The sequence below is a fragment of the Mauremys reevesii genome, linkage group 3, assembly GCF_016161935.1.
Source record: "Mauremys reevesii isolate NIE-2019 linkage group 3, ASM1616193v1, whole genome shotgun sequence".
NCBI lineage: Eukaryota > Metazoa > Chordata > Testudines > Geoemydidae > Mauremys > Mauremys reevesii.
Genome location: NC_052625.1, coordinates 115709381 through 115726318, shown reverse-complemented (window position 1 = coordinate 115726318; position 16938 = coordinate 115709381). Strand labels below are relative to the sequence as shown.

The 16938-nt window shown below is 41.5% G+C and overlaps 1 protein-coding gene across 3 annotated transcripts in view; it reads left to right on the top strand.

Moving 5' to 3' along the window:
* Positions 1-16938, top strand: part of NCOA7 (nuclear receptor coactivator 7) — a 144799-nt gene that overhangs the window by 37461 nt on the left and 90400 nt on the right. For all 3 annotated transcript variants that reach the window (XM_039529709.1, XM_039529711.1, XM_039529708.1), the window contains exon 2: positions 4696-4825. In XM_039529709.1, coding sequence (XP_039385643.1) covers positions 4776-4825 — 50 coding nt within the window. In that variant the 5' untranslated portion in view covers positions 4696-4775. The remainder of the gene's footprint in view (positions 1-4695; positions 4826-16938) is intronic.

Genomic DNA, 16938 nt, shown 5'->3' with positions numbered 1-16938 from the left:
CTGAAATCGGAAGTTGATGTCGACTTATATAAAGTCAACTTAACTTTGTAGTGTAGACATGGCCTTAGATTTTCACAGTTTCTCTGTGGGATGTGTCTGTGTGTGGTAACATTTTTTTGTGTGTGTGATTCTTAAACTTGTTGCACAAAGTGACAAGCACCAGATAAAGCACCAGATAAATTGAATGTCATATCAACATACCAGAATCTGTTTCATGCTCATCTGTGTACTAATATTGTTGAATATACTATCAGCATGGTGCACAGCTCAGGGAAATAGTACTTGATGCTTGAGAACAGCTGCCGCAGAGCCAGTCAAAAAGTGATAATAGGTTGTTACACTGGTGTGCACCAAACAGACTTATTTAAAGAAAACAAATGACTTGGAACACAAATAACAAACTGTTCTTAATGTTTAATTAATTTGTTGTTAAAATCAATCAGTTCATCTTGATAGATCGAGAGGTGAAAAGAAAGAAGAAAATAAGAGTCCCTAAGGCTCAGTTAAAAGTTGTCAATGAAAACGGTTTAGAGGACTGTTTAGGTATTAAGAAAATAAACCAAAAGCAAGAAGGCTAAACACATAACTAACCCAAATTTATAGTATAGTTTTAAATATTTCATATTGGTATATATTTTATTTGGCTATGTTATTTAACACTGATTTAATTGTTCTCAACATGAATTATTGCTAAACTCCATCTTGAGATCCAGTGTATGAGATCATTCAACCAGATCTTTCCTCTTTAGAAAATTGTGTCCAAAAAACAAAACAAAACAAAGCAAAAATACCCTAGCATCATCAGAGTCATTAAATAGAAACTTTCTCCCATCTTTTGAAAAGTGCATTTTAGTAGGAAATAATACTGAACCTGAAATACCTATAAAGACAAATTCAACTCTGTCATACCTGTATTTTTGAGCCTGGGACATGCTGGCAGTATTTGGGAATATGAGTATCTTTCTCCCTAATAAAAATATTATCTTTGGACCTCCATAGAAGCTTCATGATCTAATCCTTATCTGTAGTACAAGATAAGGTGGATTTTTAAATATCTGTAGTAACCTAAATTAATCTAATCTCTTTTCTGACAGTATTGAAGGGACACTATCCATGAAAAATATGGGGTTTCTTTATTTAATAAAAGTTATAAAAAAATATTAAAGAATTTTCAGATGTTTTTAAATTTCAAGTAAAAATTTGTATTATTTAGCATTAATATTTCCCTTTAGTGTTTGTAACCAAAGCATTTCAGCATTGAACTAGTGCATGAGAACCAGAAATGGAAGCTTTTCTTTCCCAACTATTACTTTTTGGTAGTAATTACTGTAGATTGTTATGTGCTCATGATGGGAGATGGTCCATGAGACACTATCGCTATTGTGATGTGATCCGTGGTATTAAAAAGTTTCAGAACCTCTCGCCTAGGTTGTTTTCCTTGTTCAAGTAAAACACAAAAACTCCAGACATAAATGGTGAAAACTAAATTGGATTTTTTAAAAATATGCATTTTAATATCTGTTTTTATAGTAATATTAAGAAGGAATTTTTTTAACTACGAATTTAAACCTTACAACATACCTTTAAGATGCATCAATATTTTGTCTGGAATTACTCAGATTTCTTTCAGAGAAAGTGAGCTAAGATTTAAAACTAAACAAAACAATAGAAGAAGAAGTTAAACAGTGTGAAGTCAGTTATATGTGAACTTTCACTGATTGGGGCAATTCTTAACAATGTTTGAGATGAGCTCATTATTTCCCTCTGAGTACAATAAGACAAAAAAGAACAAACACTTTACTTCTCTTTTAAGAATTCCTCAATTTTATCTGAATGCCCTCACTTCACTTCCACATTATATATTATGTTCCCATTTTCAGGGTAGTTCATTTATCCTGAATAGAATACTGCACTTCTATTGTATTTAGTCTTGATTTTGGAAGTTGCCCAAAGGGATACGTTCTGCTGCTTTTACTTGTGTTGGATGGAGCTGAAATGGGAAGCAAATTGTAGCCTGTGGCCTTGCATTCTCATGCGTAGCTTTGCTATGTGACACTCTGCACAGAATGTTTTTGGTTTTACTACCTGACGTGTGGTCAAAGTTAGAGAAGAAGAATAGGCTCCTTCTGCACTTGAACTTCTTGAAATTTACTGGATAGATGGCACTTGAACTCCAAGTGCAAGCTTGACTCTAAATATAGCACGAGCAAAAAAAAGTGACTGTTATTGCCTTACATTTAAACATCTAAGTATTGAGGACTTGGTTGTGAAAGCTGTTCAGGGCCTTCCAAAGTGGCTGGATGTAAGGGTACTCCTAATTTTTCAGGAGGCACTCAGCATCTTCCATAATTGGGCCCTAAGTATCTGGGACAGAATGGCATATTATGGTGTTTTTCCTATGCTACTGTCACATAGATCCTCCTAGTATCCTAGTGAAGACTTTGCATCATTTTAGTTTGCAGAGCACTTGATCGGGAGTGTCCAGCATTTTTTAAAATGGTAAATCTGTCTAATCTATCTAATTCAATTTAGGGTTTATAATGATTGCTGTTAGCAGACTGCAATGATGACTGCTGCATAGAACTGTATAGAAAGAAGATTTTAATTTGGAATATGATCAGTTAACCACAAAGAGTTTGTAAGAATAGAAAGTGCATTTTGATGCAGTACATGTTGAGGAACATGGGCTGATGATGTTCAGCGCTCATTATATGGGGATGGGAAAATTATTCCAAATGTTTTGATAGAATATAATATTACACACTACCAAATATCTTCTTCTTTGGTATTTCAATCAAGTTGACCTCTTTTAGATACATTTACTCTGATAGATGCCTACTACTTTGAGGAGTGTGATTTTAATGCAGAAACAAAACTGGTGGGAACAGATTATGCTAAGGGGTAAATTTTCTGTTGCTTACATGAGAAATCATTTGTATGTCTCCCATTACTAAGGGCGGTGATGGACTCTCCATCTCTTGGTAGAAGATGTGCTTTTGCCCTAACCTCCAAGCTATTTGTTGGCTAGTCTGGGATAGGTGTCTCTGAACCTCTTTCATAGAAGCGGTTCCATTTTGTGTAAATAATTAAATATTCATTGAGAATGACTCTATAGCCTGGCAGTTAGGGGGTGGGGAGGACACCTGTGTTTAAGTTCCTGCTCCAATTAATATTTTGCCCAGCTCTAGTGCAGAGCCCATTTGAAAATCCTACTCTCTGGCTTAAAAGTGCCTTGGTCCTGCATTGTGTAAAGAAGCTGTGATCCAATGCATAATGCAATAAACAGATATCTAGCCAAAACTGATATGTTAATTTGCAATAATTTAAAACTTTGGATGTTACTTTGACCTTCTTTAGGTATATTTTCCATTTCTCATATAGCCCAGAAAAGTCACTGGTTCCTTGTTCAAGGTGGTTACAATTCATCTGCAAGCAGCATATAGGTTGAACCTCTCTAATCCGTCACTCCCTGGTCCGGCAACATCCGTGGTCTGGCATAGGCGCCGACTCCATGGGTGTTCCAGGTCTGGAGCACCCATGGGGAAAAATCAGTGCAGAGCATCCACCGGTGCCAAGTTCTCCCCTCTGCCACCCTCCCCCTGTGCCTCTTGCGCGCAGGTGACCCCAACGCCTCCTCCTTCCTCCCAGCGCTTCCGGAGCGCCATGAACAGCTGATTTGTGGCGTTCAAGCTCTGGGAGGGAGGGAGGGAGGGAGAGGACCTGGGGTTAGTGGCTAGGACCCCGGGCGAGGGGCTGGCGGCTGGGACCTGGGGCCGGCATTGGAGCCCCCAGGCAGGGGGCCAGTGGCTGCGAACCCGGGTGGCAGTGGGGCCCCTGGGCGGGAGGTTACGCTGGGTGTAAAGCTTGGGGGTGCTGCAGCACCTCCCATACCCCTACTTCCCACTCCTATGGAGACCCACTGAAGCTCTGCATTGACTTCCCGTGGTTCAGCAAATTCTTTGGTTCAGCTCCGGTCAGGTCCCGAGGATGCTGGACTAGAGAGGTTCAACCTGTACCATCGTTATTTGTGATTTTCTGTATTGGTTTAATGAGGAATGAAAAACAATACCTGTGCTGTTAAAGCGAAAAGAGATTGCTTTTTACTATTTCAAGCTGAATTGTCAGTGGGTACCTACTCAAACTTTCCGCTTTGTTGCTTTTGTCAGCATTTTTCAGTAAATGCAATTTAAATTATAATTTCAGGTTTTCTCCTCATATTATAAGATTTCTAGGCAGTTTGGGATCATTAGGGTCATAACTGGGAAACAAAAGACGGGTGGGCTTTTTTGGTATATACAACCAATTTACAAATCTGTAAAGGATAAAATATTTACAGGCTGTTAAGACATTGTTACAGCACTTTGAATTAATCCCCGTAGTATGCCACTGTAAATTATGTCACTGATTTTCATATCAAACGCTCTTCAGATTCCCTCTGATTCTCCCTCAGAAAAAAAAAGAACAAAAACAAACAAATCTCAGATATGATTTTTCTGCAGTGACTTGCCCAGCCATATTCGTAGTCTTGTGTTTTTGGTACAATAGGTCTGTATCATGTGACGTGTTTTCACTGGTTAAAGTTTACTGCCATTTGTCATGGGGCTATGTGTGTTATCTCCGCACTGTAAATTGCTGCAGAAGTTATTGACATTTTGATTTATGAACTTCCTTTTTGTTTTTAAATGATAAATACAGGGAACTATACATGGGTATGAGGCACTGCGAAAAAGAGAAACACACCCCAAACACTCACCTGGCACTTTTCATTGTATACCATGGAGACTAAGGAGGAGAAGAAGGAGCGGAGACAAGGCTATTTTGCCCGGTAAGTGTGCATTATTATTTCAGTGCTGATAAAAATGTACCTGTGGACTTTGCCATTGGTAATAGGCTTGTTTTTCACATTTTAAAATTATAATCTAGTGCATTATGAATCCACAGGTGCCTCAGTGGGACCTGGATTTCTATCTGCATTTTCCCCTTGAGTTTGAGTAATAATTTGTTGTCCTTTTCCTGCTGTTTCTCGGTAATGGAGGCAGTGCTGCAATACCAGTTACAAATGTTACTTACGGTACAGAGCTGTCACTGAACTTAGTTGCAATATTCTCTGAATCTCATATCAGCAACTTGCCTGGCTCCTGTTTAAGGTGAACTGGATAAACCTGCAATGACTGTAAATCTGCAACACAACAGAAGTTTGTTAACTTCAGATTCCTAAAGAGACAATGATTCAGCAGTCCATTCTCATAGTGGGAAGGTGGGTAAATTATGGGAGACCATCACTCTAATAATTTAAAAGATGAGATGATGTTCTATGCTAATACTTATAAACTACTCTAGTAGTTGGATTATATTACTATTTATAAAGACAGCATTAAATTTTTGCCAACTACTTTTATTATCTGGGAGCCATGGCATGTGATTTTTAAGGATAAAAATGAGTTGCTGGGAAATTAATTCTTTGTTAATATAATAAACATTTTATAAATAGTCATCCATGATGAGCTGTATGGGAGAAAAAGTGCCAAAGCTCAGTTAGAAAAATTCTTCACTCTGCTTTCAAACAGAGATATAAAAATAGCTGCTGTAACATTACTGGGAAGGAAAATACACCACAAAGGTGCCTTTCCATCTTCCCTCTCCAGTCTGTACTTAATTATTGTTAGGCTTGGAAGGATTAGATTGTTATCAGTAAATGTCTGTTTCACTGTACAGAAACTGATCAACAAATATTTCTGTCAATAATAATCAAAATTTACAGATAGGCATAGTAAGAAAAATGCTAATAAGAAAACTCATATTAAAGTTTGATTTAGGGATATTTACCGTGTATATTTTGACATTGGCTGTTGACAGTTCGTGTTTTAATGTCTATAAAGTTTTACCTTTTTGAATCTCAGCATCTACTGACATTAAATAATTATTGTCTGAACTCTCCTGATAATTTCCCGCAACTCTGAAAATTTAAGTGAATAAAAATCAGGAACAAATGCTTAAACACATAATTCTGCACAACTTTAAATCGATAAAAATAAAAAAAATACTTACAAAGAAACATTGACATTATCTGACATTATAAAAAAATAAAAATCAAATTCTGCCAAGCCTAATTGTTGTTAACCAACTGCACCAAAAACTGCACTAGGTGTTTTGTGGACTTGTAATAAAATAGGTCCCCTCCCTAATAACAGGAGTGGGAAAAAGGGTGCAACAATGTTTGGTTGCTGTTTAGCCAAAACCTAAGGTAAATGTGAGATGGAATGTAGACGTAATAGTAGTGTGGAAGTTCACAGTAGTGATAATTTGAGAGCTTCAGCTTTGAAAAGTTTCTAAGTGGTGACTATGGCAGTAGTTCCAGGGGCGGCTCTAGGAATTTTGCCGCCCCAAGCACGTGCCGGCGGGAGGTCCTCCGAAGTCGCAGGACCAGCGGACCCTCCGCAGGCATGCCTGCGGGAAGTCCGCCGAAGCCGCGGGATCAGCGTACCCTCCGCAGGCAAGCTGCTGAGGGCAGCCTGCCTGCCGCCCTGGCGGCGGTGGCAGAGCGCCCCCGCGGCTTGCCGCCCCAAGCACGCGCTTGGCGTGCTGAGGCCTGGAGCCGCCCCTGAGTAGTTCTCTTCTCCCTCTCCCAAAGTCTGGAACTACTCTCAGGACCTCTTAAATTAATGAAGGCTTTGTGTGTTCCACATTCCACAATCCTCTTTGTTTGCAAGAGGCAGTGATTATTAAGGTACTAGTTACACTAGCTTCTGTTCTCCCAAATCGTGGTTGATGCATGGGACGGCTGTGGAGGGAGTTACAAGTTCCATTCCTCTGCTGAGAGGAACAGTGACACTGAGGAGAACTTGGAGAAGATTGACAAGAAATGTCAGTTGTAAGTTAGGCCTTCTCTACAGAAAGAAATAGCCTAAATTGACTGGGGACATGGTGTAAACTAATCTGAAATAAGCCACTCTTCAACCAAAATAAGAGAGCCCCCACAGGGGTTTTTAAACTAGGATAAGGATGAAAATGATTTGGGGTTCATTAGGTGCGGCAGGAGGCTGTGCACGCTGTCTCCATCCACAGACGCCGCCCCCTTAGCTCTCATTGGCTGTGGCTCTCAGCCAATGGGAGTTGCGGAGCTAGCACTCAAGGCAGGGCAAGGTCAGCGCGCAGAGCTGCCTGCTGCACCTCCACCTAGGAGCAGCCGGGACAGGTAGCCGCTTGCGGGGAGCCGCCCAAGGTGAGTGACCCTTGGATCTGGCACACCCTCCCATGCCCCAAACCCCCTCCTGCACCCAAACTCCCTCCAAGAGCCTGCGCATCACATCCCCTCCCACGCCTGAATCCCCTGCTGGCCCCGCACCAACTGGACTATAAACTGGAATTTCAGTGAAGATCAGAAATGCTGGTTTATAGAGCTTTCCGGTTGGTGAAGTGACAGATAAAACAGCTTTTACTGTATTAGAAAACATGCCTTATAGTTAAGGCTACAATTTTGTCATGGAGGTTGCGGAAGTTATGGAATCCGTGATTTCCAAAGATCTCTGTGACTTCAGCCCCGGTGGCTGGGAGCTTCAGGGTTTCGCTGCCTCCCGTAGGGCAGGGAGCTGTGAGATGCCCCTGCTGCCTGAGGCAGCTAGCCTCCAAGCTCTGAGCAGCCATGAGGGTACCCCGCAGCTCCCAGCCACCGTGGGCAGGAGGGGTACCCCACAGCTCCTGGCCGCTGCGGGTGACAGGTACCTCGCAGGCAACAGGGGGACCCCCGCAGTCCCCGGCTATGGTGGCGACAGCGGCAGGGAGATCCCCGCAGCTCCCCACCACTGGGGATGGGGGAGGGGGACTCTGCAGCTCCCCGCCACCATAGGGGAACAGGAAGACCTGGAGCTCTAACTCCGTATGGGTGGTGGAGGCCCCTGAGCTCTCAGCCACCCCACAGCTGCCCAGCCCCTTCCCATTTTATCATGGATATTTTTAGTCAAAGTCAGGGACAGGTCACGGGCTTCCGTGAATTTGTCTTTATTGCCTGTGACCTGTCCATGACTTTGACTAAAAATATCCATGATAAAATCTTAGCCTTACGTATAGTGATAGATTAAAGGAGCTCAGTCTATTTAGTTTAACAAAGAAAAGGTTAAAGGGTGACTTGATCACAGTCTATACCTGTATGGGGAACAACATATTTGATAAAGTGCTCATCAGTCTACCAGAGAAAGGTATAACACAATCCAATGGTTGGAAGTTGAAACTAGACAAATTCAGACTGGAAGTTAGGTGAACATTTTAAACAATGAGGGTAATTAACCATTAGAAGAATTTACCAAGGGTCATGGTGGATTCTCTGTCACTGGTCATTTTAAAATCAAGTTTAGATGTTTTTCTAAAAGATCTGCTTAATTCAAAAGGAATTATTTACCCTCATGGCCCGTGTTATCCAGATTAAATTATTACAATGGTCCCTTCTGGCCTTGGAATCTGTGAATCTGTAAGTAAAGAAGGAGTTGATTATTTAGATAGTTTTGTTTTATAATAGTATCTGACCGTGTAATTAAAATATTTGAGAAATATTAAATCAGTGGTTAGATTTTCACATTCACCCTCTAGCATTAACACCTTTGTTTGGAAAAACTCAGAAACTGACTGTACAGAATGCTTCTACACAGGTATATCAAGCTTGGGTATTCTTTATCATCTGTTTGTCCCCAGTCTTTTATGTGTTTTCAGGAGGGGAAGTTTCCACATATTGTTAAGGCATAGTGACTAGGCGGTTTATCCTTGCAGTATGAATAGTCTCAAAGCCAACATATAGCAGAAGTTGGAATTTATAAATTACTGTGGGGGAAATATTGTCTTGTATCAGCTTACTTATCAGCTCAGTATCCTGCTATTCAGACTATAAACAGTATTATATTTTAGTCCCATTGTCATGACCAATGGCATGTATGCCAAAGAAGCTTCATTCTCAAAAAAATAACTACAGATATACACCTCTACCTTGATATAACGTTGTCCTTGGGAGCCAAAATATCTTACCGCATTATATGTGAAACCGTGTTATACTGAACTTGCTTTGATCCACCGGAGTGCGCAGCCTCCCCTTTTCCCCTGAGCACTGCTCTACCGCGTTATATCCAAATTCGTGTTATATCGGGTGGCGTTATATTGAGGTAGCGGTGTATAACTTGTTCAGATTTATGAATATTTATAACCCATATAATCTGCCCTATAACTGAAGATTTCTCTATGTAGTGGTGGATAAAGCTCTGGATGCTAAGGGCAGGTCTACACTTGATAGGCTTCTTCTGCCAGCGTAGGTACACCACCTCCCCAAGAGGCGGTAGCTATGTGATTTAGCGCTGTCGAAACCGGGGGTTAGGTCAGTTTAACTAGATCACTCAGGGGTGTGGATTTTTCAAACGTCTGAGCAATGTAGTTATGCCAACCTGATTTCCTAGTGTAGACCTGGCCTAAGAGATACCATAAAGGAACTGGGACTTAGACCTTTGTGATATTATGGGGAGCAGAAATGTCAATGATTGTAGCCGGTTTTCTGCCTGCTAGCGTGCCTTATAGCAATACATCGCTCCAGAGCTTTTATATAACTATATAAAGTTTTATATAACTTTTTAGGATTTTTTTTTGATGAAATCTAATTTTAATATTTTGAATCCCTTGCACAATGGCTTTAGCTTTCAGACATTGAAGAATGTCTAGAACTGCACAAACAGTATAAGAAATTCTTAGATTTTTGTTAGGGGCTTTGCTAAACTAAGAAGATCCTCTAGTATGGATAGGTTGAATCTGCAGTTCATTGTTCACATCATGCTGCTGTTGCATTTATTAAGAATAGCTTTTATTGTATGTGTAAATCTGAAAAGTGTGACAGTTTGCAGTTATTTAATTACTGCATAAAAAAATCTGTTACGGAAGTAGATATGGAATGTGAAGGTTTTAGGAGATATTGAGGCAGCACTTAGCTTGGGAACTGTGTCCTTGTGATTTCTGAACTATAGGTGAGGTTTTACATTACCAGCATGGAGCTCTTTGTATTTCTGTGATATCCTTTGTGTAAGACAGGATAAGAGTGCATATAAGAACTACCTAAACACTAGTTGTGCAGTCAGTCACAGGACAACGTTCCCAACATACACGTTTTTCTTCAGGGCAGACCAAGCAACAACAGTGATTTGTGCAGTCTTAGTGAGTTTATACTGATATGTGTGCCTTCACTGAGTAGGTGTCAGAGTAGCAGCCGTGTTAGTCTGTATCCGCAAAAGAACAGGAGTACTTGTGGAACCTGAGAGACTAACAAATGTATTTATTCATATGAGTAGGTACCTTATAGGAGTGCAGAACAAACATTGTTACTAGATGTGGGGATAGTGGGAGTATTTATTTAGGTCATTTGGGCCATTTTCTTGAAGAGAGGAGCTTCTCCGTGCTGTATGTCTAGTCACCATGCACAGTGAGAGGGGAGTGAAGGAAGAGAGACCAGGGAATAGTCCCAAGTTTAGTGTACAGAGATTTTAGCAAAGGGAAGAAGGAAGAAAGTTAGAATGAAGAGTGTTTTGAATTCTGTTGGGGCACCATTATAAACATACAGAGTAAAAAGTGTGTGATTACTTAATTTCAAAACATACTGTGGTACATTAGAGATTTCATAGCTGATTTTCACAAATTGTTTATCCTGAAAAATATGTGCAGTACTAACTTGTTATGCAGTAAGCATACAATGACCTTCTATTTGCCTTTGTAAGGGGGGCCTTTGGTGACTTTTATCTGTCTTTAAAAAGAAAGCATTAGAAAAAAATGAACTTGTCCCTCCTTTAGTGTGTAAACAGTGTGCATAATGCAGCTTTGATGCAGAAGTCTGTACAGTTCTGATAAGAGTTGGTGGTATTGTAGTCATAATATATTATGTCTTCATTTTCCTCCACCATAGGAAGGGTCTCGGAGCTGTCTCTGGAGATCCCTTAAGGTTATGTAATATTGCACAATTTAACTGATCCTGTCATTGGAATAGTTAAATAGCACTACATCTTAGTGACCCTCAAGAAAATAAGGGAGGGCACCGGAAAACAATAGGGCAAGATCTGTTTGATTCCTCAGTTTTAGACTCTTTCTGTACTTTGCAGAATCTAAGATTTTAATTTTAAAATATTGCAGTTTTATTTTTTTTCAGTTTTGAAAATAGCCCTCCCAGTGTACTATTGTCCTGTTAACTTCACCTTACAGAAAACTAGGTGCAGCCAAATTGCAGTAGGGAACCCCACAAACAATTCTGTTGACCTCTATGAAATTTAAATTCAAGATGAAGCTGTTTAAATCCTAGCATTGAGAAATGCAATTTAATAAACAAACATTTAGTAGTACAGAGTTGTGGTAGGGTTGTGGGGTTTTTTTTGGCTTGTTTCTTTTGTTTTTTGTTGTTAGCCTCTCATTCAATCAAATATTTTGGGAAGCCACAATTTACCTAACAATATTTGCAGTGGAATACAAGCTTTGGTAGTGCTATGATGGCAACCTAATAAGAAGAGGCATGAAGACTGAATTGTAAACCAAGCCAAATCACCAAAACATGTATATCCTTTACTGCTCTTTGTGATATATAAAATCAACATGCAGTTCTATGTTTGTTTGATTTTTCTTCACACGTTAGAATGATCAGGTCCTGACTTCCCTTTTTTTTTCCTGGAGGACTTTGCAAACTTTAGGAGGACTGTGAATGTGACATTGCAGAACCCTAAACCTTGAGCTGCAGCTCCCCTGGCATTCAATTGAAAGGGGATGGTGGTGGTGGTGGGGGAATGTTGACCTTAAACAAACTTTCCTGTGCTCCCACAGTAAATTAAATTAACTCAAGATCTTTATCTCCCCTCAGCTGGGGACTTGAATCACTGCAGCTCAGGCTTTAGCCTCTGGTCGTTCCCAGTCTGCTAGAGAATGCCAAAAGGATATAGGGAAAAAGAGGGAAATCCATACCTGATATTTTTTTAATCTAATAAAACAAGCAGATAGAAAGATCTCTTATTTTGGATTAAAGTCTTTAAGGCCATTTTCGCACATGATAATGGTAGGGTGACCAGATAGCAACTGTGAAAAAATGGGACAGGGGATGGGGGTAATAGGCGCCTATATAAGAAAAAGTCGCAAAAAACAGGACTGTTCCTGACAAGCAGGGCAATATGCCTGTAAATCTCACCCAACAGAGATTGCATCAAACTGGTCTGCAACAGTAAATTATGTGCATGCAAGAATAACCTGTTTTGGCAGGAAACTGAAATACTTCCTGTGGAAATGTATATCTGTACCAAAAATATTATCCCTTGCCAGTAAATTTGCTGTCCTAAAAATTTTACACACCCTTCACTAGGGATTGTCATTGGTCCATCTAGTGTGGTATCCTGTTTCTGACAGTGGCCTGTGCCAGATGTTTCAGTGTAAGGCTTAAAACTCCTGTAATGAACAATTATGCAATTGCATGCCCAGGGAGGAAGGTTGTTTTTCCCCTTAGCCCCCCAGCCACTAATTAGTGGCTGGCTAACATCTAAAATTTGACTGTTATACTTGTGTAATTATGAATGATTAAGATAATAATAATAATAAAGACCCTACATTAGGAAAGTGCTTAAGCATGTACTTACATTTAAGCATGTGATTAAATCCCAGTGATGCAATAGGATTTAGGAATATGCTGTAAGATCTTGAAGCTGCACTATTGAAGTTAGTGAGAGTTTTGCCCTTGAATTGGATAGGAGAAAATCACCCAAAGGGCTTGTCTACACAAACATTTAGTTCATGGCAAGCTGGGGTATAAGTCTACCCCACACAATACTTGTGTGGGCTCCACTGCTGCACAACAACAGTTCCCTGGTATGCTTTAATCTATTCCTGTTTTAAAGCAGGAGACATTAAAGTGCACTAGGGAACTTTTAGTGTGTGGCAGCAGCATCCACACCGACACTTAGTGCATGGCAGGCTAGTGTGGGATAGAGTTACACCCCAGCTTGCAAGTGTGGGATAGATTTACACCCCAGAAAGCCTTAAATTAATATTAGCCTTCTGGGTGCCCCAGTGTGTCGTGTGTTTGTCTATTTAGATTGTAAACACAGAGATTGTCTCTTTCCAGAGGGAAAATGGGACACCCCATGGGCCAGCCCGAGGCCCCCCATAGTACCCCACTGCTCCCTGTGCGGCTGGCCAGAGCCCTCCTTGCCTCCTAGCTGTGTGGGGCCAGCCTATGTCCCCCTTCCCCCGCGGGTTTGGTCCAAGCCCCCCCAGTGTGGGGCTGTCCTGAGGCCCCCCTATTGCTCGCCCACCCATAGGGCAGGCCCGAGCAAGCTGCTCTCCCAAGCCATCCCTCCCGCATAGGGCTAGTGTTGCTGCTTGGCCCCCCTGCCCCACACATTTTCCGCACCCCGCTAAGGGTCGCACCCCACTGCAAATGGGACAAATGCCCAGTTTTGCCAGAAAAGTCGGAACAGCTGGGACAGGGCTCAAAACGGGACTTATGGTCACTCTACTTATAAAGAACCAAGCTCACTTGGCACCTTAACAATACCTAAATTTTTGCCTTCTTATCCATTCTGGTAGTTGGGTGGGTTTTCTTCTTTAGGCTGGAATTTGGAGCACACCCAGTCACTGTCCAAATGAAAACATTTTTTTAAATAAGATTTAAAAAAGAATACGAGGCTTTTTAGTGCAACTTGCTTGTAACAGGTATTTGCATAAAATGGCTTTAATTATTTAACTCATATGTTATGATATTAAATCACAACACTTCTGACTAATTTTGAAAATTTCTCAGATTTTTTTTGTGTCCAATATGGTTATTAAAAGTAGCAGTTTTTCATTCTTTCTAAACAAAATATGGGTTGCTTATCACATCTCAACTTGTTTCAGAACGAGCAACGTTTTTGTTACCATGGAAAGCTTTCATAGTATTAATGCTGCCAAAGGCACAGCTAGACAACCCTAATAAGATTTCTAAAAAATGCAGAATATGGTTCTGATCCAGCAAATGGTTATGAGTGTGAGTAATTTATGCAGGGAAGGAAAGCAGAATATATTATGTAATAGTGCAGAACACTGCCACTGCTATGGCCCTATTTTCTTCCTGCTTTTTAGAGATGGTCAAAACAAATTTAATTGTGACATATTTTCTTGGAAAATTGTTTTTTCCCAAAAATGAATATTTGCATAGAAAAATTTAATGTCAAGTGACATTTTTATGATTTCTTTTTAAGTGAAAAGCTGGTGACAGTTTTAGGTTTTTATATAAAAAATCAGAAAAGACATAGCATAACACCACCAAATATTTAAGACCCCCTACTATCATAGGCTTCATGATAGTAGTGGGTCTTAAATATTTGGTGGTGTTATGCTAAATAACAAATATGACAGTTTCCTGAATATCCTTGGAAAAACTTATTACACTGAATTAAAATATATTTAGGGTCCTCTGTGTTAAATGCAAAGTTTATGTATTATTGTGGATTGTGGGCTGGGATTGCATGCAACCTCTCTAGCAGGGGCAATGGGGTGGAGGGAGTAAGGCCTGAAAGTTCAAAGAACTATATTAAAAATGTGCCAGACAAAAATGAACTTTTGGAACAATAAGTGTTAAGTGAATTTCCTGTAAAATACCTTAAAAAGACTAAAAAAATTTTCCACCTTTGGTTATGCAAAATCTCAGTCTTTTAAAATTATGCCCTAAGGAAAGGGTCTTTGTCTGCTAATTACCTGCTACCAAAGGTAACAATCAATAGCCATATAAAGAAACTGGCTACTCTGCTAGCCTGTGTTCTGGTTCTAAATCCAAGACCCTTACAAACTTGTAGCCATGGGGAAAACCCAGTTGTGGGTTTTAAAGAACTAACAGGTACCACATCCTGAGGCTGGAGTTGGGATAACCTCTGATAAGATTTTTAGCATGCGTATAGGTTCTTTTGTTGTTTTAATATGTTTCACCTTAAAAATAAATGTGCTTGTTTATAAAGAGATGTGTGGTAACTTATAACTGCGGGCAACACCCTGGGCACAGTCTCTGGAAAGAAAGCAAAGTGCAGGCACTGGCCTTTTAGGAAGTCTGGCTTGCTGGAAATATCACAGTCTAGGCCGGGAACTGTACAACCTGGAAAAACAGTCAGAAGGAAAAGACATGGGTCTCCCAAGCAGCCAGGAGCCTAAAATGGGTGCCCTTGGTGGACCACGATGGGGGAATGCAGGTGCAATTGGCCTGAACTGTGACACTAGTGTCTAGAGCAGCATTTCTCAAATGCATGGCAGCTGCCACGGGCTTTTCTTGTGGCCACAGCATCCTGGGCAGTGATTGGGGGACAAAGCAGCTGCCCCTCCCCTTCCCTGTTGCTCCTGGATGTGCCACTTTGGTGTTGGTTGCTGGGGCTGCCAGCAGGGGTTGGGCCCTGCCCCGGCCCCCTTCTGGAGACACAGTGCTGAGGAGCAGGCAGCCTGTGAGTTCCCCATCTTCCCAGGGGCGGTAGGGCTCAGGCCACAGAGCTTCGGGCTCTGGCCCCGTCCCCTGGCCACAGGGCCCCATCCCCTGGCTGCAGGGCTTCAAGCTCTGGCTCCCCACTGACTCCCCATCCTCCTTCCTGGGGACCTCATCGCCCCTGACCCCTGCAGACTATCCATCCGCCTCCCCATCGAGGGATTAATTTGTCCCTGGGCTTGCTGGGGCTGTGTAAGTCTGCTGTGAAAAGTGATACTTGTATGTTTGTTAATATCATTTTTCATGGCAGACTTAGTGGCTGGCTGGGAGGCTGTAAAAATATTAACAAACATACAAATGTCACTTTTCTCAGCAGCAGACTTACTAGCTAGCGATAAATACATTACAATGATTTTGATGTGCATATGTGCATATTTATTTGTTTTTCCTAAAGTTAATTAAGTATTTTAGGAAAAATTGTCAGAGTTGGTGGCTGCACTCTGAGGCCACCAAAAATTTCATCGTGAGAATCCCTGATCTAGAGTTTCCACCAAAGATCAGGCTCCATTGTGGTAGGCACTGTATGCATATACAGTATGACAGTGCCTGCCCTGAAGAGCTTACATACTGACTAGATAAGGCAGACAAAACGTGAGCGCAAGAAATTATTGTTATAATTTTACAGATGAGGAACTGGCACAGAGAGATTAAGTGATTTGACCAAAGTCGTACCAGAAATTTTGGCAGGGCAAAAATGAACCTAGATCTCCTGAGTGCCAGTCCAGTGTCTCAACTACAAGACCATCCTTTGCTCAAGGAGGTATTTGAATGGGGAGAGAGTGAGTGATCTACTTTGCCCATTTAGAAAGTGTTTTATATGCAGGACCAGTGCGTAATGATGCGTGGAACTGGTATTAGGAGAACATCACTGGCAGAGCAGAGGAGGTGGCTGGGATGGGAATGCAGTTAGAGAATCTAATTTTGCATTTGGAAAAAAAGATTTGTAATATGGATTTACTTGAACAAGTATGGGTTATGTACATAGGTGCTGATGCTGTGGGTGCTCTGGGGCTGGAGCACCCACAGGGAAAAAATGGGGGTGCTGAGCACTCAATGGCAGCCTCCCATCAACACCTCTTCCTCCCCCCAGAGCCTCCTGTCTGCCATTGGAACACGCATATCAGCGCCTCCCCATCCCTCCCTGCGCCTCCCGCCCACCGCAATCAGCTGTTTCACGGCATGCAGGAGGCTCGGGGCAAGAGGAGAGGAGCAAGGATGTGACGCACTGGGGGGAGGGGGCAGAACTGGGCAGGGAGAGGTGGGATGGGGGTGGTGCAGGGACGGAAAGAGGCGTGGTGGGGCCTTGGGGGAAGGGATGGAGTGGGGATGGGGCCTGGGGCAGAGCTGGGTGTCAAGCCCTCCCTGGTACTTTGGAAAGTCGGCACCTGTGGTTATGTGACCTTTAGAGAATGCTAAAGCAGCAATTCCCAAGAGAGCCAGCTGTAACT